Source organism: Mytilus edulis, chromosome 10, assembly GCF_963676685.1.
Source record: "Mytilus edulis chromosome 10, xbMytEdul2.2, whole genome shotgun sequence".
Classification (NCBI taxonomy): Eukaryota; Metazoa; Mollusca; class Bivalvia; order Mytilida; family Mytilidae; genus Mytilus; species Mytilus edulis.
Genome location: NC_092353.1, coordinates 55,439,880 through 55,464,592, shown reverse-complemented (window position 1 = coordinate 55,464,592; position 24,713 = coordinate 55,439,880). Strand labels below are relative to the sequence as shown.

At 31.8% G+C, this 24,713-nt stretch overlaps 1 protein-coding gene across 11 annotated transcripts in view; it reads left to right on the top strand.

Moving 5' to 3' along the window:
- The window catches only part of LOC139492172 (dynein axonemal heavy chain 1-like), a 112,928-nt gene that overhangs the window by 9,178 nt on the left and 79,037 nt on the right, over positions 1 to 24,713 (top strand). For all 11 annotated transcript variants that reach the window (XM_071280336.1, XM_071280326.1, XM_071280335.1 and 8 more), the window contains exons 9-26: positions 2,081 to 2,238; positions 2,684 to 2,898; positions 4,204 to 4,371; positions 5,285 to 5,415; positions 6,207 to 6,357; positions 6,932 to 7,125; positions 7,717 to 7,942; positions 8,596 to 8,715; positions 9,628 to 9,710; positions 10,196 to 10,337; positions 11,140 to 11,295; positions 14,853 to 15,051; positions 16,209 to 16,321; positions 17,828 to 17,968; positions 19,584 to 19,796; positions 20,126 to 20,290; positions 20,923 to 21,150; positions 22,042 to 22,221. In XM_071280336.1, the coding sequence (XP_071136437.1) occupies positions 2,081 to 2,238; positions 2,684 to 2,898; positions 4,204 to 4,371; positions 5,285 to 5,415; positions 6,207 to 6,357; positions 6,932 to 7,125; positions 7,717 to 7,942; positions 8,596 to 8,715; positions 9,628 to 9,710; positions 10,196 to 10,337; positions 11,140 to 11,295; positions 14,853 to 15,051; positions 16,209 to 16,321; positions 17,828 to 17,968; positions 19,584 to 19,796; positions 20,126 to 20,290; positions 20,923 to 21,150; positions 22,042 to 22,221 (2,983 nt within the window). The remainder of the gene's footprint in view (positions 1 to 2,080; positions 2,239 to 2,683; positions 2,899 to 4,203; positions 4,372 to 5,284; positions 5,416 to 6,206; positions 6,358 to 6,931; positions 7,126 to 7,716; positions 7,943 to 8,595; positions 8,716 to 9,627; positions 9,711 to 10,195; positions 10,338 to 11,139; positions 11,296 to 14,852; positions 15,052 to 16,208; positions 16,322 to 17,827; positions 17,969 to 19,583; positions 19,797 to 20,125; positions 20,291 to 20,922; positions 21,151 to 22,041; positions 22,222 to 24,713) is intronic.

Here is a 24,713-nt window from a genome sequence, read left to right as displayed (position 1 = left end):
CTCAATTACATCATTGTGATATATTTCATTGATTAATCTTACCTTTCAGGATGTTCTTCGATTAAAATAATGTTGGTTTATAATATGCTCAATAAAAAAAAGAACTTTAGAATTAAGATCGGAAATTTTTTTGGTCTAGAATTTAATTTTCAAGCCAGTGAAAAAGTTATTCATGATACTGATAATTTGTTTCTGGAATAGTCCTTTTGCCAATTACTGATTTGATTTTGTAATTACACACTTTTTAAACAAATTACTTCCCTTTGTCAATCGTAGACTGGTTCCATATTGGACAAAATTGGATTTTGCCAATGCAAAGTATGATGAATTGTTAATAATGTATCGGCAGTTTAACTAATTTTTCATGAAAAATAATTTCTGATGTCATAAGTATTTAGCGTAACAACAAATAATGTGGTTAAAAGATTTGAAAACCTTAAAGATAACTCATGTTACGCACAGTTAAACTTGCTCTTTCTGCTAGCTCTCCATTGTAAATAAAAATTAATGTCCCTCATAAGGGAGACAACTAAAAAAGAGATCACTAATTACAGGGTCAATTACGGGAATTGGCAAATAGCCTATTGCTATAGTGTTGTGGTGTTGCTGTCATATTGGCATTTACCTCTTATTTTCTCCGTTACTGGCATAGTAATCTCCAATGTTACCATAAACGTACAATAGATATAGGAAGATGTGGTATGAGAGCTAATGAGACAACTCTCCATCCAAATAACAATTTATAAAAGTTAACCATTATAGGTCAAAGTAAGGCCTTAAACATGGAGCCTTGGCTCACACCGAACAGCAAGCTATAAAGGGCCCAGTTTAGAAATAATTCAAAATGATGTACAGTGAAACCTGGGTTAACCGAACCCTGATAAAACCGAATTTCAGTTTAAACCGAACAATTTTCAAAGTCCCACAAAATTTACCTATCAATTAACGTTAATCTAACCTGAAAAAACCGAACCCTGTCAACACCGAATTCTGAACGATTTTTGAAGGCTCGATAGTAAATATGTATTTAAAAATTACCTGTCAAAATCGATCGATAGCAATCAAAACAAAAAAGTGTTTTTAATTATTTGCATGATTTCATTAAACAAACACAGGATGACAGAGTATCCCCGAGGGTATTTGAGGTTAAATTAACTGGTGAGTTGTTATGACAAACTAATTAGCATGTTTGTGTCCATGTATTGAGTGATCAAATGATTTATGTTGTAAAGAAACGTTAAACTGGTCAGCTGCCCCCATCGCCGAAAATGACAAGAAAGGAACTTTCTCTTAGATCAATTAAATGCACGTTACTCAAATAATTATCGTGACTGCCATTCTGTAGCTAAACTGTTTAATTAAGTAATAGTTTTAAAGTTTTAAAGCCTTTCACTGGATTAGGAAGTCATGCAACACGACAAGGTCAATGGCTTTCGATTGCCAGATTCCCTTTAGAGGCCCTATATATTTGATTTGGATGCTCCAGAAGACTTCCGTAAGCTATTTAACAACGATAAAGTCCGAGAATAAACTGGACACAACTGGACCCCTGCTGTTGTTTCACTCTTATCGTGTTGCGAAGTATCAGTCACCGGGTGTCAAGTTTTGTCCGAGAACTCGTGTGTACAATGACGATCTCGACTCAACTACGGAATCGTCATTTGACAGTGACTTGGATTATGAATTTGTCAGTGAATTAATGGATTAGAAAATAATTATAAAAAGCAAAATTGCTCCACGTCGGACATCATTGAACGATTTATACATTGTAGTTTCACAGCGACGAGCGTGATTGACGGAGTGGCGTTTGATTTATAAACAAAAATGTAGCAATAGGTCTATCTTTATATACTTATATTTTTACGTTTACATCTATATCATCACGAAAATAAATAGTCGTCTGTTGTGTCACCTATTATCCCTTGTCAGTAAGTGCCAAAATTATTTTGGTGTCGACTTCCGTTTACCTCTATAATCCGAATACCTGTGAAAACCGAACAAAACGGAAAGTCCCATGGGTGTTCGGTTTGGGCAGGTTTCACTGTATTAGCAATTTTCATCTTTTATTATTATTTTACAGTTTGGAAGATTATATTCAAGTGTTAGAGAAGGAAGTGAATATTGACTTTTGTTGGTCTATGAACAGAATTATATTTGACAAAACAGTAGATGAAGATCCTGTCACTTTTGCCTTTGTTACCAAACCTGAAAAGAAGGAAGAACTTGTACCTGTTAAAGGTTAATATTATTTAAAATTCTTGTTTTGGGATTTCTAGATTTTCTAGATGCTCTCCCTTACCCTAAAAAACAAAAAATATACCATTCAAAGTTTGAATCTGCAAATGTTATTTAACAATTAAACATGGATTAATCATTGTACAGGGTTCTTCCAAGTATTTTAATTTAGCACCATGAGATTTTAAAATTATTTCCCTAAAACAAAAAATGATACAAGAAAATATAACTATAAAAAGTTCTCCTTTTATTTTAATGAAAATTTTATATTGAAATGTAATAGATGTGTGTTTGTGTGTGGTTTTTTTTTTTTGGGGGGGGGGGGAGAGGTCAGGTGTTGAGTCAGGTTTCTATAATTTAAACTTTAAGCAGCGCCTTATTGTAATCTCAAAGCTTATTTCAAGTAAAAAGAATCACACCTGTAAATTTCTGATTACTTTTATTCCAGGCTGTGTCCTTGATGTACCAGAATACCCATACGATCAGAACTATGACCAGTTTGCCTTCCATTCTCTGTTGACACGTAAAGAGAGTATTGAAGCAACTGGGAAAGTCAGAACAGAGTGTAACAAAGTCTGTGGAATGTCACTCTTTCACATCCCCACCACTAAACCAATGAGATTAGAAGAATTTGAACAGACACAATCACAAGCTACTTCACAGGTGAGAATATTATATTTCATTACACCTCTTTTCATAATGCAAGAAAGTTAAAGGTTTGGATTGCTTGTTTGTTTTGTTTGTATTAAAGTTTGCTCATTACATTGTAATTAAGATTGACATCTGCAAAGAATATAAAAAGGCGGATTTAAATTTGTATACATTATATTTAAATTTGATTATACATTATCAAATAATCAAATTAACCTTTACACAGGTTTAACTCCGCCTTCTTATATTTTTTGCAGATGTCAATTTTGATAACAATGCTTGAGCAAACAACTTTACAAAAAAGCAAGCAAGTCAAACAATCCTTTGTCTTGCTAGCAAAGGATTGTCTTGCTAGCATTATGAAAAGAGCTATAACTGTAATTATTATCTTAAAATGCATGTAATACTTACCAGTGGGTGCAAAACTTCAACAATCAATCACTTGTTATTTGTAAAACCACAACACATAATACTATTGGGGTATTGAAATCAGTACTGCTTAGGTTAAACAGTCTTGATTCAATGAAATTTCCTTAAATTTTACCATCATTTATCAGCAACTGACTGCTCTTAACAGAATTAAACTAGATTGGAATTTTTGAAAATTCACACTGCATATTCAGACAAGTTAAAAAATTGAAATTTCAGTTTTCAGTTAACTTTATGAAAAACAGAAATATTCATTTTGCAGATTTGCCTATTAGCAATTTAAAAGCAAAGTCATCTTGGTTTGTAAAAAACTAGAAGAAACTTCTTGAGATGTTTTCATTTTAATTGTCTGTGCCATATAAAAAAAATCATTTTCCTAGTCGTTATGAAATACATATCTAATACATGATGTAAATTATCATGCTTGGACTGCATGAAAAAAAGTTGAAGAGACCAATGTGACAATAAAAATCCATATATTCTAAAATGAATTTATAATGCCATATAAAAAAAGATGTGGTATGATTGCCAAGAAGACAACTCTCCACAAGAGACCAAATGACACAGAAATTGAAATGAAAAATGCATGATTCTATTCAAAATCAGGCTCTGAATTGTGGTGATTTAGTTGATTTTTGAAAGATTTTATCACACTTATCAACCGAAAAATAGTTTGTCCGTTACCATGGCAACCACTATTATTTTCCTACTCAAAATTATTTTTTGAGCATTATTCATTTATTGCTTCTACTAGGCCAAGTATAGAAAAAATCTGAAACCTTCATGAATCTCACTCTGCCTGGTTCTTACACAGAGCTGAACTTAACAATTATAGGTCAAAGTTCAACCTTCAACAATGAGTAAAACACATATATACTAATATTTCAGGTATCCCTCTTCCTCAAAGACAGCTGGATCACAGTATTGAGGACTCATATCCGTACTTCACTTAGAGATGTTGGCAAAGGATGGTTCAACATACACGAGACAAACTGGGAGGTGTACCAAATCTCTAAACTCAAAGCATTCATGGAAATGGTTAAATTTATTATGCAGGTAATAAGAAGCAATCTTTATACCATGTGTTAAGGTGGATCCTTTTAATCTTAAATCTCTAATTTTGTAGACCATTGTTGTGTATTCTTTATCTTTTATGTCAACTCTCTATATTTTTATGCCCCACCTACGTTAGCAGAAGGGCATTATGTTTTCTGGTCTGTGGGTCCGTTCTTTTGTCCTTCTGTCCGTCTGTCCTTCCGTCTGTTCATCCTGCTACAGGTTAAAGTTTTTGATGAAGTTGGAAGTCCAATCAACTTAATACTCAGTACAGATGTGCCCTATGATATGATCTTTCTAATTTAATGCCAAATTAGTGTTTTGACCACAATTTCACGGTTCACTGAACATGGAAAATGAAAGTGCGAGTGGGGCATCCGTGTACTATGGACACATTCTTGTTTTCTCTTTTTTTTTTGTGGTTTGGAGGGGGGGTCCTTTATTATGCACTTTTTTCTCATTATTTTCTATCCTGTTAACCCCATCCATATCAATTAATCATTTTTATAGACACAGTTACAAAATTTTAAGTGATTTGTAACTAGAAATCATGACTCAAACTATCCATATAATAATTTTGAAAGCAATCAACTTTATGGGAGGGAATATACTGTAATTTCAGAAATTATTGCGAAGTTTTTATTATTGTGAAAAATGCGACAGAGTTGTAAATTCAATAATTTAAATTAGCATTTTGAAATATTTCAAATGAATTAAACAGGATTTTTCTCTCAAATTCGTAAAAATTAAAATCGCATTTAAGTCTAAACTGACAAAATCGCAATAATAAATGCACAAACTAATTTCTGATTTTACAGTATTTAGGAATTTTTATCTTAATTAGACTTACAAAATATGAACCCCTAATCAGAGATTTCCCTCTTAATATTTGAAAACATTTTTTGTATTATAGGATTCCATGAGATATTTGATTCAAGAATCACTACTGAGCTTTACACAGATGGTTATTGATGCTTGTCACTCAGCTCTCACTCTTGAGGAGGAATTTGTTTGGGGAGGTGACTTCATCATGAGTCCTTTTAAGTACGTAGAATATATGTAGTCATTATAATCAAGAACTCATTCTTTAGTGGTTGCAACTAAAATCATTCATGTGTTAACCCATTTTCTAAGATTTGGTCAATCTTCCTTAATTTTATCAAGAGAAATAAGAAGATGTGGTATGAGTGCCAATGAGACAACTCTCCATCCAAATCACAATGCATAAAAAGTTAACAATTATAGGTCAAAGTACTGTCTTTAACACAGAGCCTTAGCTCACATATGACAGCAGTTATTAAGGACCCCAAAATGACTAGTGTCATACAATTCTAACAGGGAAACCAACATTATAATTTATATAAGAAATGAGAAACCAGAAACCCCTATGAACCATACCAACAAACAATAACCACTGAGCAACAGGCTCCTGACTTAGGACAGATGCATAAAAAAAGAGTTTGAAACCAAATTTTTTTCTGTCAGAATGGGCTTACATGAATTAATCTAAGGCCAAATAAAAAAGTATGTGTGGTTCCAGTTAAATCTGAAAAAATGTTAGGGAAGGTAGGTAGGGATTTTTTGTTTATTTTATGTTTTTTTTTTACATTGAGTCTATGGGATCAACATTCTGACTTTAACAGTGCTTAATGAAAAATGACAATAAAATCTCTAGGGTAGGCTATTTTTAAGCCGAAAAAGTAGGGACGGTAGGGTTACTGGAACCACACATATATTTTTATTTGGCCTAAAAAGGAAATTGTGTTTGTATTGTTTTGAATTGTTTTTTTAAGCAGAACTATATCTTTATTATTTTTATGTTTTTGTCATTGCAGACCAAAGAGAAATGCCTTGTTTCTTGTTGATCTGATGTTGGATAACCAGGGTGCTCACTATAGTACCAATCTGAACAGCTTCGAGAGCATGTTGGTTGGTCTGTTTGACAAAGGGATACAATCAACACAGCACATCCCTCAGTTAGAAAAGGTAATGTATTAAGTTTATTTTTAAAATGATTGCTGTTTAATATTGACAAAAACAACAAAAAAATCATTTTAAAGGTCAAATATGTATCTGAGTCACACATAAATATATATGCATTTTGCAAAGATCATTAGAAGTTATATCAGTTTAATGAAGAGATACAACCAACACAGCTTATCTCTCAGTTGTATAAATGAAAAATATGGATATGTGGTATGATTGCCAATGAAACATTTTTTTTTTAAAGATTTCAATTGATGTAGATGTAAGCAGCTATAGGATATTCTACAACCTTTAACAATGAGCATTGCGCATATTATATGGTCCTATTATATAGTCGGCTATGAAAGATCTTAACATGACAAAAGCTGATTTTAGAAATATTGTTTCTGTTTGGCAATGAATAAATGTAAAAACAAAGTTTGGAATGTACATTTGAAAAATGCATATTATTAAAAGTGATTTAGACAAAGACACTCTGTATTGAGAGTTTAGTAGGAGAAATATTGGCAGGTCTGAAATTTCAAACATTAACAATGTAGCATTTGTGTAATAGAAATTTTCCATTGTTTTGTAGTACATTCTTGAGGATATCACCTGGTCTGGCACACCACTTCTGGAATCTGTAGGAGAACATGAGCCTTTTGTGGAAGAACTTAGAGACAATATTTGTAACTCAATCAGAAAGGCTGTGATTCCAATGAAAGCATATGCTAAAGAGTATGAGAAACATTTAGAGCTGATGAATACAGATATCAACAAATATGTAGAGTAAGATATCTGATTGATATTATTACTTCCCATCTCCCATGTATTTAAATCTGGAATAGCCCTAACAATTGAACTGCTACATAAAAAAAAAATCCTTTTGTAGTGAACTCTTTGCTATGTATCAAAAGAAACAGACGTGACAACAATTATACAATAGCTAGCTTAGTTTTACCTATTATTTTAGTGGTCATAATATTGTTTTTAACAAAAAATAAAGTACCTGCACCATATGACAAGCTCTTAACCCAGAGAAAGTGTGCATTACAAATAGAACCCAAGGGGACTGAAAACCAAATTTTAAATCATCGAAAGAAAATTAAGGGATAGAATGAAACACTGGTAATGCAAAAGACCCAAAATAAAAGCAAGATAAAAAAAAACAATTCAGTAAGAAAAATTTGACTAGTTTCAGTTTTCCATATATGGTGTTGACCTTGGCTTCACTTTTCCATAGGACATGGTACTGAATACTATAAGAAGGGGGATAGCCACTGAAAGCAAGCTTAAATACTGCATTTGTTTATAAAGATATATTGCTGTCATTTGCTCTTACTTATAAGACAGATAGATATAGGATTTATTGCATTACAGGGAATATGATGCTCAGGAACACACAGCACAAGAGGTCAAGGACGAAGTTGAACTGCATTTGAAAGAACGAGAAATTTTAGAGAATGCTTTACCCACCAATGTAGTAATTGGACCATTCTGGGTCAACACTGACCAGGTCAAGCAGAAACTGTGTAAGAAGAGGAAAGAACTCAGTCTGGCTGTACTGGAACTACTGGCCAAGAAACTAAGGAAACAGGCTGATGATGTAGGAATTCACTTATCATGTTAATCTGTATTTCTTTCTGTAAATTTAGAAATTATGAGAACATTTATGAATGCGATTTTGACACAACCAACCAAAATGGGGGATTATTTAATGCAATTTCAGGAAAAAAATTCATTGTAGCTATATAATAAATCTTCTCTGTGGCCATCATCATAGATATTTGTATTGCCAGATATAAGAATGCATTTAATGTTACGATTACCCAGTCATATTATTTGCGTTAATAAGAACCTTGCAACAACTTAAATTCTGACATGACAGAGCAGTTTGTATTTTTACAGGAAAACTACTATCAGAACTTAAAAGAATAGAGAAGATAAGCATTATTAAAGAAATTGATTTGAAAGCCACAAGATTTTAATGAATTGCAACTTTCGTAAATGCTGTATCCGTTTTAACAATTAAACATGTGTTTGATGATTAAATGTGTGTTAAATGATAATTGACATGTGTTTAATGATTTGTAAGTACTGCATCAGTTTAATGGTCACACTATACATATGTTTAATGATTTTACACATTTTCAATGGTTACACACATGTTTAATGGTTGAACATATGTTGAATGGTCACACACATGTTTAATAGTTGTACATGCTCTACTGGTTAAACATGTTTTCAATAATTTTGTAGGCATGTGAATCGTTTAAAGATATAAGCAGGAAGTTGTATGACAAATGTAATTGTATTGAAGAGCTGTCAGACATGAGAGAATGGATGAAAGGAATTCCAGAGAAAATCAAGGAACATCAGGTAGGAATAGTTAAATAATGTGATCAAACATTCACATTAAGGATATTCGCTTGTCATATTTTGGAATTTTTGTTAGATTTTCGGAATCCTCTGGTTTTATCCATTTGAGTGCATTCAAATATTTTGTTCATTGACCCCCATTTTTCTTTTTATAAATCTTTTACATGTATTATTATAAGCCATCTGTAAAAGTTTATTAAATCTTTGTTATTTTTTAATAGTTTTTGAGTTAACTTAAGATTGTCAATGATAAAGCTATGAGCTCAAGAGAGATCATTTCCTGCCAAAATTTCAATGGCTAATATCTCGAAAACAAGCGCATTGACCTATATATTTTTTTTGCTCATTTGGTTCCTTTATTAATCCCCTTTTAATATATACTAGTGTTATCAAAAGCTTGTTATTTTGAAACTGAGTAGAGAACTCCCTTAAATGATTTATAGCAATGTAGTTACTTTACAAATATGGATAAAATACCAACACAACGGTGTGAACCTATTGTTTTGCTACCTTTTGTGAATTTTTAAGTGCTAAATCCAAAATTGCTTTGACAGAACATATGGTAAATTTGAGGATATGTGAGTTTAAATGAAATTTTTCATCCGAACAATTATGTTTTCAATATTTAAGTTTTATTTTATTAATATTGATAAATTTTAATTGAAATTAGCTTTTCAAATTGAAAAATTGGTTAACAAATGAAAGATTTTTCCAGTTGGTAAAAAAATATTATTTTTAGATATTTTTTTAGAAATGTCTAAGTTGAAAGACTATGAAGTTATAAAAGATTTTTTGCATATCAGAAAAATTGTTTTTTTCTTTAAGTAAATATATCATGTTGAGATATTTAAAAAAAAATAATGACAAAGTTTGTAGGACTATGAAATTATAATTTTTTTTTGGCAAATTTAGGAACAAATTGACAAAGCTATGGAAGATTATGAACTGATAGAAGAATTCTACTACAATCTGTCACAAGATGATTTCAATGCAAAGTGAGTAAATGATTGTAGTATATAATATATACATTGATATAAGATGTCAATGAAAGAAGTAGGTTTAGGAAGGCTTATATTTGGCCTAAAAATTGGACTTACTAATTATAATTGATAACAAAATCTACCAGATTAAATAAAAAATAAAGTTTTTAATATTTAGTTGGTTGTTTTTTTTGTGCAAATATTTTGCAGAGTATACATGCTGTTTCTCTTAGATGTCATTATGGTAGTTAGGGCGTCTTCCTCCATCTTGGATTTTGAAAACCCAGAAAACAATCAGTCTAGATCTTTAATAAAATGTGCAAATTTTGTGAGTAGTAGGTAATTTATGTGTAAGAATTTTCCTTTAAATATAGAAAATGACATGAAAAAGCATAATATAAATTATTTTTTTGGCAAATTATGGATTATAATTTAGACACCCCATCTTCCTTAATTTATCATTATTTTTTTTTAAATACCAATTTTTTTTCAAAATTAAGGTGGACTGCTATTGCATGGCCCCATAAGATAGAGAGACAAATGGAGGCGACCTATACACAGTTAGAGGAGGATGAAGAGAGGTTCCGTAAACTACAGACATCTGACCAGGCTAACTTCAATGACCGTTTGGACACACTACAAGTAAGTGCCAATGTCTCTCATATCTATATTTTGTTAATTGTTTTGTCATGTATCAGGTCTTTGGTTTTCGTGTTTGAATAGACCACTTTCGAGTCAATTATGCGCGCCTTTATGACGTCATTTACCAGATAGAGGGGGTCGCCTATATCCCTGCACTATTTGCTTTCATCAAGCGTCTTAGTGATCGTCATTGTGCAGGATAAACTAGAAATGATGATTATTCTATAGGTACTTAATGACAATTCCCTAATGACAGCAATGCTGATTGTCAATTTTGAGAATTCAATTTGCCGAATATTTCGTACAATATAGACTTATAGTTTTTCAACCACTCGTTCAACATTGGAAAAGTTTGGAACAGAAGTGACAACGCCCCTAAACGTGCAAATGACGTTCACTAAAACCAGAGATTTTGACGGATATGCATCGAACTCGAAAGTTGTCGATTGTCTCACATTTTACCATGACTTTTTACAATTGATTATACCATATGGGTTTTTACCTATGCTTGCTTACATCCCTGTCGTTTAAACATTTATGGATAGTTGTCTCATCGGAAATCATACTATTTCCGTCTTCTTATTCTTTTAAAGACAAGCAAGTAAATAAAATGTGATTTTTTTATGCTCTCCATGTGTATTCATAATTTTGAAATATGGCAATTTTTTTTACCAATTGCAATAACAGTTTGTGGAAAGATTTTTCAGCTGTTATCTCTAGAATGACACTGTGGAAGCATTCATTAAGTATCAAATTTCATAGTTTTAGGAAACAAAATTTCATTTTTTTGGTCTATTTTTAGATGGTAGTAGCTGGTATGGCTGCTCACACAGACATTAGTAGAGCACAAGAAATAGCAAATGAGGTTAGGAGGATCAACAAACAACTGAAAGAGGCACAAACTTTGGCCCAGACATACAACAACAGAGAAAGGTTGTTTGGTCAACCAGTAACAAATGTAAGTAGGGCAACAGTAAAGGATTATTATCATGTCCACTGGTACTCTGTGTACTGGTATTCTATTTACAATGCAGTAAAAGTTGTCAAGTCAATGTTCTCTGAATAACAAAAATATCTTTGAAAAACTCTCTGAATAACAACAATGTCTTTTTAAAAAAACACTCTCTGAATAACAACAATGTCTGAACAACATTCTGAATAACAACAATGTCTGACAATGTTGTGAATAACAACAATGTCTGAAAAACTCTGAATAACAACAATGTTTTTGAAAAATCTGAATAACAGCAATGTCTGAAAAACGTTCTAAATGCCAACAATGTCTGAAAACGTTCTGAATGACAACAATGTCTTTGAAAAATGTTCTGAATAACTACAATGTCTGAAAAACTCTGAATAACAACAATGTCTTTAAAAACTCTGAATAACAACAATGTCTGAAAAACATTCTGAATAACAATAATGCCTTTGAAAAACTCTGAATAACAACAATGCCTTTGAGTACTCATTCAAATCTAGATTTTTTTCCCTTGTCAGCTTCCCTTAAGGCAAAATACTTGCTGTAAATAGTTAGACCCCTTTCTTCCTTTTTCCAATACTTTAAATAGATATTATTCTATGGACTTTTCCTACATATATTATGCCTTTGATATAACCAATTTTTCTTCCTTATCTAACCGTGTGGGAAGTTTTGTATTTTTCAGATTTTTCCTAGCCATGTCCTTAATATGTTTCCCTGATTTATTTCTGCTGTAAAAACAGACCAGGAAAAACTAGCGCTTTAGAGCAATGCATTAGATTATTGTGTTGTGAGAATGAAAAAAAAAATCCTTCTGTATTTGTCTGTCATCTTGATATATCATGTTGTTGAGTTACTAAACTTTCAAGTAAATTTAACGATTTTTAAAAAAACATTTTCTACAAAAAAAATTTTTTAGTGCTTGACTTAGCAATTTTCATTTTCTTGATGAGGAAAATATTTTTTTGGAAAGGGCTCTCCATTACTAAATTAAGATTTTTAAGATATTTTTATAAAATTTTCCCAAGAAACTGTTTTTGTTTACTAGGCTTTTGAAATTTTTGCAAACTGAACTCTACCATTGAATATATATATACTAGCTTTTGCTCTATGTGAAGTTCCTTCAATGGAAACTTCGAATATCTCTTTGAAAAACCAATCATTCATTCATTGATTTTCCTGTACAAAAAGATAAACTCAAAGGGATGAAAATACATTTAAGAAACTTGTATGACAAAAAATGAATGCAATTCCGACCAGAACATCAACAACATGATTTACAAAAGATTAAGTCTAATCCAGATGGCTTTCAGTCATATTTACAGCACAATAATTTTTCCTTTTAGCTTTTACCTGATTGTGAACACAGCTTTCAATACAATATAAGATTTATTTCTTAGCTTTCTCTTAGTTTTCTTATCAATAGCTTTCTTTATTCATAATTCACTTACCCATAATGCACTTGTTTCCCTGTTATTATATATTTTTAACTGTGACAGTCATCTTTCAAACTTATTTAGATAGCATAGCATTTCTGTAACAAGCAAATATACTTGTAGTAATTCCTTGACCTTGAAGATCCGTAAAACATGAGTCATCAACACAACACAAAAAAGACATCAAGAGATATATTCATTTGAAAATTCATATAATTATTAGAAACCTTTTATCTTAACCCTTCCCATGCTTAATTGTTCTAAGAAGTTGTCTAAATTTCGAGTATTTGCAAAAATATGTAAATTATATGCAAATGAGCTGTACCCTGATGCTGATGCATATTGATTGCATTAAATCTAAGATAGGGGATCACAGGGTGGGGTGGACGGGAAGAGGGAGGAGTATTTCTCTTGTAGTGAACCATTTAAAACGTCCATTTATGAATTTAAATGTTCAACGAAAAATGTATTTCCATAAAGTTTTGTCCAGTCTTTGGCAGAACCACGAAATCACATATCCAAGAAAATGCAAGATTTCCTCAATCAATGAAAATTGGTACCCATGAAAATAAATGAATCCACAGTATCTTTTATCATGCAAGAAAATCTATATCTCTGACCTTGAAGTTCAACTTTGCTCACTGAAGAAAGCTGAATTTCTTACACCCCAGGGAAAGTATTGAAGATATTTAATAAGGATTTGTGTGAGGGCCAATCTTTCTCTATGTAAATGAAACAATAGACTTCTTTCACTTAATGCAGTGTTGTATTATAAATAGATGTTTTATTTTTTAAGTTGAATACACATAGCTTTTTATTTTATGATGACAATTTTTCAATAGGAAAGTAGTTATCTGTTGCTTTGTTTGTATTTTTTTTTACAGCCGATTGCATTGAGTGTGTAGGTAAAGGTAATATTTTTGTTTAGCTTGCTTGCTAGATGAACCGTGTCATTATTAGCTTAGGTAAACTACCATCCTTTAAGAGTAGACGATTCCTAGACAGATAGATTTGTGATCTGTCGGACTAGTCTACTCTTAAAGGAGGGTAGTTTACCTAACCGAATAATGACTTCACAGTTCAGCTAACAAGCAAGCTAACAAAGGATTCAATATCTCCCTACACACTCAATGCAATCGGCTGTAAAGTGTATGTCTATGTGTATATTTAAATATGGGACACATAATTCACTCAATATTTATTTACCATAGACATCTACTTGACATATATGCATGTATTTTGTATAATATATGTCAAGTGGAAAAAGAGATATTATTTATTTATATTTGTGTGACACTATGATTATTATTTATTAATTTCAATGTCGGGCCTTAATAATAAAGATAAATCTATGAAGTAAAAAATTAAAAATTTGATGATTTTAACGAAAATTTATGAACGTTTTTCATTGATTTCATCTTCTTCCTATACTAATGGAAAATTCAATCCGTAATATTTCAGAAAATAAAAGTGATAAAGGATTTTTTTTTTGATTTTCAGATATAATTCAGCAATCCAAAGTTATTTGCAAATTTTTACCAAAATCTGTGACATAGCCCATTAACTGTTCCTTGACCTTATTCAACCTCTTTACTGAAGATCTTGAAATTGGAAATACTTTATTTCCTATTAATCAATGGGGAAAAAGCTTTTGAGTTAAGGAACATTGGTTGAAATCAGGTCATCAGTTCAGATAAAAAAAAAATTACCATATATGCAAAATTGAATTATCCTCCTTTTCTGGGGATCTTCAAAAGGGGATAACTTTATTTCCTATTTAATAAGGGAAAAAAAATTAGTAAAGGAACATGGGTTTATAGGAATTTGGTCATTATTGCAGGTTAAACAATTATTTCAATTCATGTGCAAAATTTAATCAACCTCCTTTGCTTGAGATCTGAAAAGGGTGGTAACTCTATATTTCCTATTCATTGATGGGGAAAAAGCTTTTGAGAGATCTTTAAGCATGGATAAATGTAAAATTCTTCATTATTAAGGCCTGTTGTATTTATTTTTCATAGATGTGATTGTATAGACTGTATATTTGTTGTAAGCTTAATGTGCATGTGACCTGAGTTAGTTATGTGTTTGTTATTATAGTACGACAAATTAGGCAAGCTTGTTAAGGATTTTGAACCGTTCCGTAACTTGTGGCTGACCGTTTCTGATTGGTTAAGATGGCATGAGAGCTGGATGAACGACCCATTGGAAGCCATTAATGCTGAAGAAGTGGAGAAAAATGTCAATGATTCTTACAAAACAATGCATAAATCTAATAAGGTGTTTGCAGAGATGCCAGGTTTGTTGAATTATTAGATAATAATTTGTATAATTGGGAATTCTTTATTATGATTGGTTTCATTCTCTTCAGGTAAATTTTTTTATTGCAGATATATTTTTGTAGACCGTGTTTAAAAAAATAGTTTTATGCCCCATTTATGGGCATTATGTTTTCTGGTCTGTGCATTTGTTCGTCTGATCATTCCTATGTCCGTTCGTTCGTCTGTCTGTCTGTCCCACTTCTGGTTAATATTTTTGGTCAAGGTAGTTTTTGATGAAGTTTAAGTTCATTCAACTTGAAACTAAGTAGACATGTTCCCTCTTATATGATCTTTCTAATTTTAATGCCAAATTAGAGTTTTGCCCCCAATTTCACGGTCCACTGAACATAGAAAATGATCGTGCGATTTGGGCATCCATTCACTATGTACACATTCTTGTTTGAATGCGATGGTTTGAATTTAATTGTTACACATACAAAACATGTAAACATTTTCATTTATGATTGAATTGGATAAAACATAAATAAAACTCCCCAAAAAATGAGTTTTATCCTGAAGTTGTTATGAGTAGTACAAAAATTCATTGAAACGTGATTGTTTCAGTAACGTATGATTCTCTCATAGTGCAAAAACAGGAATCATAAAAATGTACCTTAAATAGAAAACAAGCAAAGAGAAATACATTTTCACTGAACTGCAATTTATGTTTGGTTACTTAGAAAATGATACTAAAATATAATTGCAAAGTAATGAACTTGTTGTTATAGATTATCGTCATTTGATTTTTTCGCTTGAGCCGGTACCGCGAAAGTGAGAAAAGTAATCGAGTCGAAATCACCAATGATAATCTGTTTATTGCTATGACCATGTTGTTAATTTCATTGACAACTGATGTGCTCCCTTAGGTTCTAGCAATAATTGTTCATATCACTCGACTCAGCTGAGAAAGGATATTACAAACAAGATAAAAGGAAAATTTCGTAAAATAACAATAAAAATATTAATCATGGGGTATGTTTGGAACTGTAAACTCAGAAATTGATGTGATGATGCTTGAATGGGATATGTTTAGCAGTATGAAAATTTGCATTTCTAATACATGTATAGACAACATTATGTCTAAGTAACGTCTTTAGTCTATGGGATGAAACTGTTTTACCATTATTGTCATTAGGTGTACAACAAGTAGCAGCTGAGATAAAGGCAAACATTGAGGATTTCAAACCATTTATTCCACTGATCCAAGGTCTACGTAATCCTGGTATGAGGAACAGACATTGGGAGCAGGTAAATATGTTCACAAACCTTAACGTTGAGTGAGATATAGACAATATTCCTCATAAATTGTTGCGTCTTCTCAAAGTTGTTTAGCACTCCAGCTTCCTTCACCATTAAAAACTGGCTACCACAAATAGACCATAAGCAGGGCTTAAAAGTAACCATAAAACACCAAAAATCTAATCAAATCAAATCAAATCAAAGTTGTATAATTTGGTGAAAAATGTCTGAACTTCTTCATAGCAGACTTAGTTTACTTTAAACAACTGATGATTAATAAATGAGATCATTTTTAGCTCACCTGGTCCCATCACTTTGCGTCCGTCGTCCGTCGTCAAAAATCTTCTCCTCTGAAACTACTGGGCCAAATTAAACCAAACTTGGCCACAATCATCATTGGGGTATCTAGTTTAAAAAATGTGTGGCGTGACCACTTTAGGAGTTATTGCCCTTTATAGTCAATTTTTAACAATTTTTCGTAAATCTTAGTAATCTTTTAGAAAAATCTTCTCCTCTGAAACTACTGGGCCAAATTTAACCAAACTTAGCCATAATTGGGGTATCTAGTTAAAAAAATGTGTCTGGTAACTCGGCCAACAAACCAAGATGGCCACCATGGCTAAAAATAGAACATGGGGGTAAAATGCAGTTTTTGGCTTATAACTCAAAAACCAAAGCATTAAGAGAAAATCTGACAGGAAGTAAAATTGTTGATCAGGTCACGATCTATCTGCCCTGGAATTCTGGAATTAGGCAGTTGGTTACAATTTGTAGTTAAAAATAAAACTACATCTGTTACATAGAGAAAGGACACTTGTCTATAGCTATTTTATCAAATTACACATGTTACACTGTAACTATCTTGTCTATAAATTCTTTTAAAAGATGAATAAATTAAGGCTTTTAAAAAAAATCACCAAAATAAGCGGATAAAAAGTTATACAAAAACTTTGATATAGCAATATACAATGTAATCATAAGTAATCTAAAGTAATCATGATTACAATAAAGAAAAGTAATCTAATGTAATCGATTACATATGAAATAGGGTGTAATTGTAATGTAATCGATTACATTTTATTACCAAAGTAATTGTAATTTAATCGATTACATTTTAAAGTAATCGACCCCATCCCTGACATAGACCAAGGTGAGCGACACAGGCTCTTTAGAGCCTCTAGTTCAAGTTTAAGAGACATTCTTTGGAAATATACAAAAAACTTATTTTTTTGCAAGATGGCACCAATTGTCTTGAAATATTTTTTCTATACAGATTTTTTTATTTACATAGAAATTTAGAAATATGAGGGAATTATGAGAACTTTGAACAATAGAAATTTATTGGGGTAAAAAAACTTGTTGGTCTTTAGAAAAGTGATATGCAAGACTTAATTCTTTCAAAAAGAATGTTAACTTGAAAGGGATAGGATTTATTTCGCCAAAACGAAAATTAAAAAATAAGTAAAATCTTTTTCATAATTGATATCATATTTACATACATTTATATATTTGTAGTTGTCAGCAGACATTGGCATGGCAGTTCGTCCAAAGAAGAATTTGACATTCTCCAAGTGTTTGGAGATGGGACTAGATAAACATATGGCTACAATCACCAAAGTAGCTGAAGTGGCTGGAAAAGAATACTCCATTGAACAGGTAAAGTTACCACTGACAATTTTCAATAAAAAATGTAAGATTGCGCTCAAATTTCAAAGTATTGAAAAAGATGGAAGTTACTAACCAGATATTCAAATTAATAAGTCATTGACATACTAACCTTGCCATGTGACAAAATAAAAAAAAATAAACAAATTGCAAACACCTTTATACAAAATACTCCATAAAAAGCTAAAAGCTAAAATCACCAAAGTAGCTTAAGTAGCTGGAAAGGAATACTCCATTGAACAGGTAAAGTTACAGCTGAAAATTTTTAATAAAAAATAATATAAGATTGCCCTCAAATTTGGACGTTATTAATAATCAATTTGTCATGATAAATAAATCAACGCTATTTCAAAGTATTGAAAAATATGGAAGTTACTAACCGGATATTCAAATTAATAAGTCATTGACATACTAACCTTGCCATGTGACAAAATGAAAAAAAATAAACAAATTGCAAACACCTTTATACAAAATACTCCATAGAAGGCTAAAAGCTAAAATCACCAAAGTAGCTTAAGTAGCTGGAAAGGAATACTCCATTGAACAGGTAAAGTTACAGCTGAAAATTTTTAATAAAAAATATAAGATTGCGCTTGAATTGGGGCTGTAAAAATATTCAATTTGGCATGTTAGATAAAACACCACAATTTCAAAGTATTGAAAAATATGGAAGTTACTAATAGGATATTCAAATTAATAAGTCATTGACATATACTTACCTTGCCACATGACAAAATAAAAAAATTAAAAAAAATGGCAAACACCATTTTACAAAATACTCCATAGAAAGCTAAAAGCTAAAATCACCAAAGTAGCTTAAGTAGCTGGAAAGGAATACTCCATTGAACAGGTAAAGTTACAGCTGAAAATTTTTAATAAAAAATATAAGATTGCGCTCAAATTTGGACATTATTAATAATCAATTTGTCATGTTAAATAAATCACTGCAATTTCAAAGTATTGAAAAATATGGAAGTTACTAATGGGATATTCAAATTAATAAGTCAGTGACAAACTAACCTTGCCATGTGACAAAATAAAAAAAAACAAACAAATTGCAAACACCGTTATACAAAATACTCCATAGAACGCTAAAGACTGTGCAACACATACTTCACTAATTTAATTTAAACGTATTTATTTATAGTGGATTGGGAAACAAGTTTTGCAACTTATATTAATCCCTTTCCACTTTGCGGGTGCGAGTGATGTCTTGTAGCGGCATTAGCCTTCTCTTTTTCAAAATGTGCAAGGGTGTCTGTATTGTGCAAGAGATATGGCTCTCTCTTAACAATGGTCAGCCATTTTTGTCCCCTTCCAACGGACTATCACCGTTTCCTCAAGACCATACTCACAAATGGTGTCAAGGGAGAGCCGAAAATCCAGTCCTTGAAATTTTCATCCCGGAACGGGAATCAAACCAGGAACCTTTGTGTTAGTAGTCCGATGCAATAACCATTACATATACTTCTCTGAAAACTTAAAATATTCTATTTTAGTTTTATTATACCAAAAGTCATAATATGGGTGCTATGAAAGTTATTTTGACAAATTATTTTTTTGTCTATTGGTAAACTTAATTTTTAACTTGCATTAATATTTACAGGCCTTAGATAAGATGGAGAAGGAATGGGAACCAGTGTATTTTGAGATTAAAGACTATAAGAATACAGGAACATACATCCTAAAGGCATCTGAAGAAACATCACAGTTGTTAGACGATCATATTGTCATGACTCAGAGTATGTCATTCTCACCATACAAGAAGCCTTTTGAGGATCGTATTAGCAACTGGGAAAATAAGCTCAAAACAACACAGGTTTGTACAAACAATGATTTTTTTAAAAAGACAACATTTTAATTTTTTTTTTTATATATTTGTGTTTTTTATTAAACATTTTTGCTGTGTTTTCCATTGTAAACTTCTAGGTATTATCAAAGCAGACACCTGATCATAACAGCCTAAAAAATTGAAGGATTTTCAGTTAGGTTTAAAAAAAAAAATGAATCTAAAAATAACACATGCTGTGATTATCAAACAGCCAATAATTAATTTTGTTGTTTATTATGGTAAAACTTACAGCAAATTGTTTTTATATTACTTCAAATTTTTCCTTTTTTGTAATTTTTTTATATTTATGATTTCAGGATGTATTAGATGAATGGTTAGCTTGTCAGAGATCGTGGCTGTACTTGGAACCTATTTTTAGCTCTGATGACATTCAGAGACAGCTTCCAGTCGAGAGTAAGAGGTACCAAACCATGGACAGAATCTGGAGAAAAATCATGAAAACTGCTAGAGATAACCCACAGGTAAGTGAATCTTGAAGGAAATACTCGGGTAAATATTGGAGTGACAAATTTTGCATGGACCTTTTGACAAAATAATCTAGGAAGCAGTTAGATAAATTCTTCATACATTTAAAAAAAGTATCAGTGCCAAATTTTTTCGCAAAAAATATCCTCATTCTACTAAATGAACTAAGACAGGTGCCATGGGTAGTAAAAAGAATTATATTCAATGTCATATAAAATTGCTGATTTAAACAACATCTAAAAGAAAAAGCAAGATTCTACTAAATGAATGAAGACTGGTGACATGCAATTGCAGTGGACTGCTTTCTCTTCAAAACTTATAGTAATGAAGTAGGAGTTGATTGAGATGTCATAGGAGGATCCAGGGGTGGGGGGCCTGGGGGACCCTGTCCCCCCCCCCCCCCTTTCGTGGGAAAAATTTGGTTGATTATATAGAAAATCACTGAAGCATGACTGGAGCAGGCCCCCTTAGGTCAGTCAGCGGGCCCCCCTTATGAAAAGTTCTGGATCCGCCACTGGTTGTAAACTGAGCTTTTTATTCAAAAATCAACTAGTTATCATTGTAGGTTATTTTATTGTGTCCAGATAAATTCTTCTTCAGTTGAAGTTAATCATTTGTTATTTTTCAGGTCATTTCACTTTGTCCAGATAATCGTCTCTTGGACAATCTCCGTGAAAGCAACAAACTTTTGGAACAGGTACAGAAAGGTCTGAGTGAGTACCTGGAGACAAAGAGAAATGCTTTCCCCAGATTCTACTTCCTGTCTGATGATGAATTGTTGGAAATTCTCTCCCAGACTAAAGATCCTAAAGCTGTACAGCCTCATCTCAAGAAATGTTTTGAGAATATTGCTAAGGTGAGTAAAACACCTGTATAAACTTTATAAAGTTGATACAATTGATTGTCAGCTTTTATAGACCTTCCTCTTTTTGAAATTATCACAGAGTTTGGTAATTTTGTAAAAATTTTTTTTAGTACTTTATCAATTACAATATAAAAAAGAAGATGTGGTATGATTGCCAATGAGACTACTCTCAACAAGAGACCATAATGACAGAAAAATTGACAACTATAGGTCACTGTATGGCCTTCAACAATGAGCAAAGCCCATACCGCATATTCAATACAATGTCCTTGAGAAATTGTATACAAACTATGTCAGATCAGAAAAGTTTATAATATTTTTATTTTCATACTTTTAGTCTGCTCGTGAAAATGTACCACCCTACAAAATGAACTAAGACATGCATTTCACATGGAGTTAATAAATGTGTTTTCTCAGATGTAAACTTACACACTTTATTTGATGATCATTGGACCTTTCCCCACCTACTTATATAATTAGAAAAATGCTCTATTCCTACTCAATTTATATAACTGAATGTTATTTTCATATATCAACAGATATGTGTTTGTCATTTACAGAGATAACCCATATCTTTTCATTGGATCATTCTAATGATTCATGACTTCATTGAAAAAAAATCTTCAAGTTTTGCTAATGATTTTGATATTGGAATTTAGTTTTGAGGAATTTTATTATACTGAGGTAGAGTTACAGCCCTTGTTTCTCTTAAAAATTGTATTTGTGTTGATTTTTTGTTGTTGTAAAAAATCGAAAAACTGTCTTTAGTTGTGTATAATTCTGTATCAACTACATATTTTGGATAAAAATATGCGGAATATACACAACCAAATACGGTAAAGAGTGTTTGATTGATCAGCTGTAGTTATGATTTTATTTCAGTTGCAATTTGAGGATGATTTGAAGATAACAAAGATGTTCTCAGGAGAAGGAGAAGAAGTAGACTTTATTAGGACAATGTACCCCACTGGAAATGTGGAAGAATGGATGTTAGAAATTGAAAATTGTATGAAGGAGAGTATGAGACTCATTATCAAAGCTGCTCTTGAAGATTATAAAGTTGTGAGTTCTATGTTTAGAAATATTTTGTTTATTCCAGGGCTCACACTACTTCAGAATTATAGGGAGAAGTGACTTCTCTTTTTGAAACTGATAGGGAGAAGTGGTGAGATTTGAAAGAGAAGTGCTCATTCGCGCGGTGCAATACAATGTTTGGATTTTACAACAGTATAAAGGGCCATATGTAAATAATGTTCTTTTTATATTGTTCAATTCATATCTGAGTAAAAAAATTACAATTAAAGTAACATTTGAAATTAAAAGTTGTTTAAGTTTTACTAAGGTTCTTGTGAGAAACTGAGACTACTGTTATAGTAGTCTCAGTGAGAAACTACCAACTAAATATCTAGCACTAAAAAAAAAAAAATTATTTTAAAAAATGTAAAGAAATTATAATATATCAATTACAATTTAATTAAAAATTATCTTGTGTATGACATTCAGTGTTTCTCATAAAAAAAAATATAAAAGTTATTAAGCTGGGCCAGAATATATTGATATTAGTATAATAGTCTCAGAGTTAAGCAACTTTAATCAATAGTTTGAAACAATCCATAAAAAATATAGGGAATTATATACGCCAATCAATTAGATGTTACCAAAAGTCTTTTAATGCGTGTGGAATGCGTAATTTTTCCCTTTGGGATCAATATTCTTCTGTCAGCTGTTCCATCCGTGCGTCCGTAGTAATTATTGTAAAAGTACGGATTTCGGTCATAGCTTGTCCGGTTCAGATTCGGAGTTTAGAAATCGGTCAATGGCGGACGAATGCAAGAAAATTTACAAAAATAAACAATGTTTGACAAGTTATTTGGAAAGGAACATGACGTTTTTAATGCAATAAATGGATTAAAAATTTACTGGAGGCAACTTTTATCACGTTTAAATGAAGTAACAAACTTATGTTGCCGCCGAATTTGAGGTTGATGTACGTTTTCGAGTAACAAGCACCGGAACTTGTAGAAATGCACGAAGTGATAAAAAGTTGTATTTTCATCAAATAACATGCTACACACTACGAAGACAATGCTTCAACCTCTTTTCTAAAGATAATGAATCGTTTATGTCTGAATTTCTTTAATTATCAATAAAAAATTGATGTTTCATCAACTTGGTAAAAATTGAAAATGTCCGATGACGGAAGCGACTGAAAGCGACTATCGTCAAGAACAGGGCGACTTGTTTTCGCTTTTGGGGGTCGGGGAAAGCGAAGTGACGGTTGGGAAGGCGACTTCTTCGCCCAAGTCGCCTGGTAGCGTGAGCCCTGTATTCAGAAACTGTTGTATAGATGTAAGAAGATGTGTTATGAGTGCCAACGAAACAAGTCTCCATCCAAGTGACAATTTGTAAAAGAAAAGCACTTATAGTCCAAAGTATGGTCTCCAACACAGAGACTTGGCTCACTTCAAACAGCAAGCTACATTTATTATTGTAATTTTTGAGAAAATGCAAGAATAATTATCTTTATTTTAGAAAACATTTTCATTTAAGAATTGAATGTTTCTTTTTGTTAATTTATTGTGGTGTAAAAGCGTTGACCAAAGTCATTATAAATTTTACATTTCAGAATGATAGGAAATTGCTGTAAGCCAATCAAAATAAACGTATCATAATGAAACATACATGTAATATTATAATTACAATATATGTCAGATATCAGAATGCAATAACAGTGTAAACAGCTGAGACAAGGTTAAACAAATGTTGTTTTTTGCTTTTTACTGTAGTAATTTGACAAAATTTATCATGTTTCCTATAAGCCATTCAGAATATATATTAGCTGTTCAGCAGATTCCAATGAGTGTGTAGGTAAATTTAATATCTTTGGTTAGCATGCTTGCTAGCTGAACCGGGAAGTCAGTATTAGGTAAGGTAAATTACCCTTCTTCTAGTCCTACAGACAGATAGATTGGTCATCTGTCAGACTAGTCTATTCTTAAAGGAGGTTAGTTTACCTGACCTTATACCAACGTCACAGTTCAGCTAGCAAGCAAGCTCACCAAAGATATTACTTTTCCTTACACACTCACTGGAATTGGCTGTAAAAAAATTAGAAAATTTTTCTTAGGTATCATGTATTAGTTTGTGATTAGGTCAGTTCAAGGGGAATGATTAGTGATAGGCCAATGGTTATTGGCATTCAGTTGTATAAGCATTGGCACATCTCATTTCCATGGAGAATATTCGGCCTCGTCCCTCAGTCACAGTCTAATGACTTTGAAAGTTCAAGATGAACTGCTAATGTTAAGTCAATGATATTTGGTATGCAAATTTATTGGCATCGCAAGTATTGTTTCCATGGAGATTATATAGCCCCACCCCCTCTTCATTATGGTTCATTGACTTTGAAACTTTTACATAGTTTGCAAGTGAATGTTTTTATTTAGGTTTGGGAACTATAATAAGTCAATGGTATTTGTATACAGTTGTATTAACATTGGCACATCTCATTTACATGAATATTGTTTAGCAATGTAACTCAGTCATGGTTCATT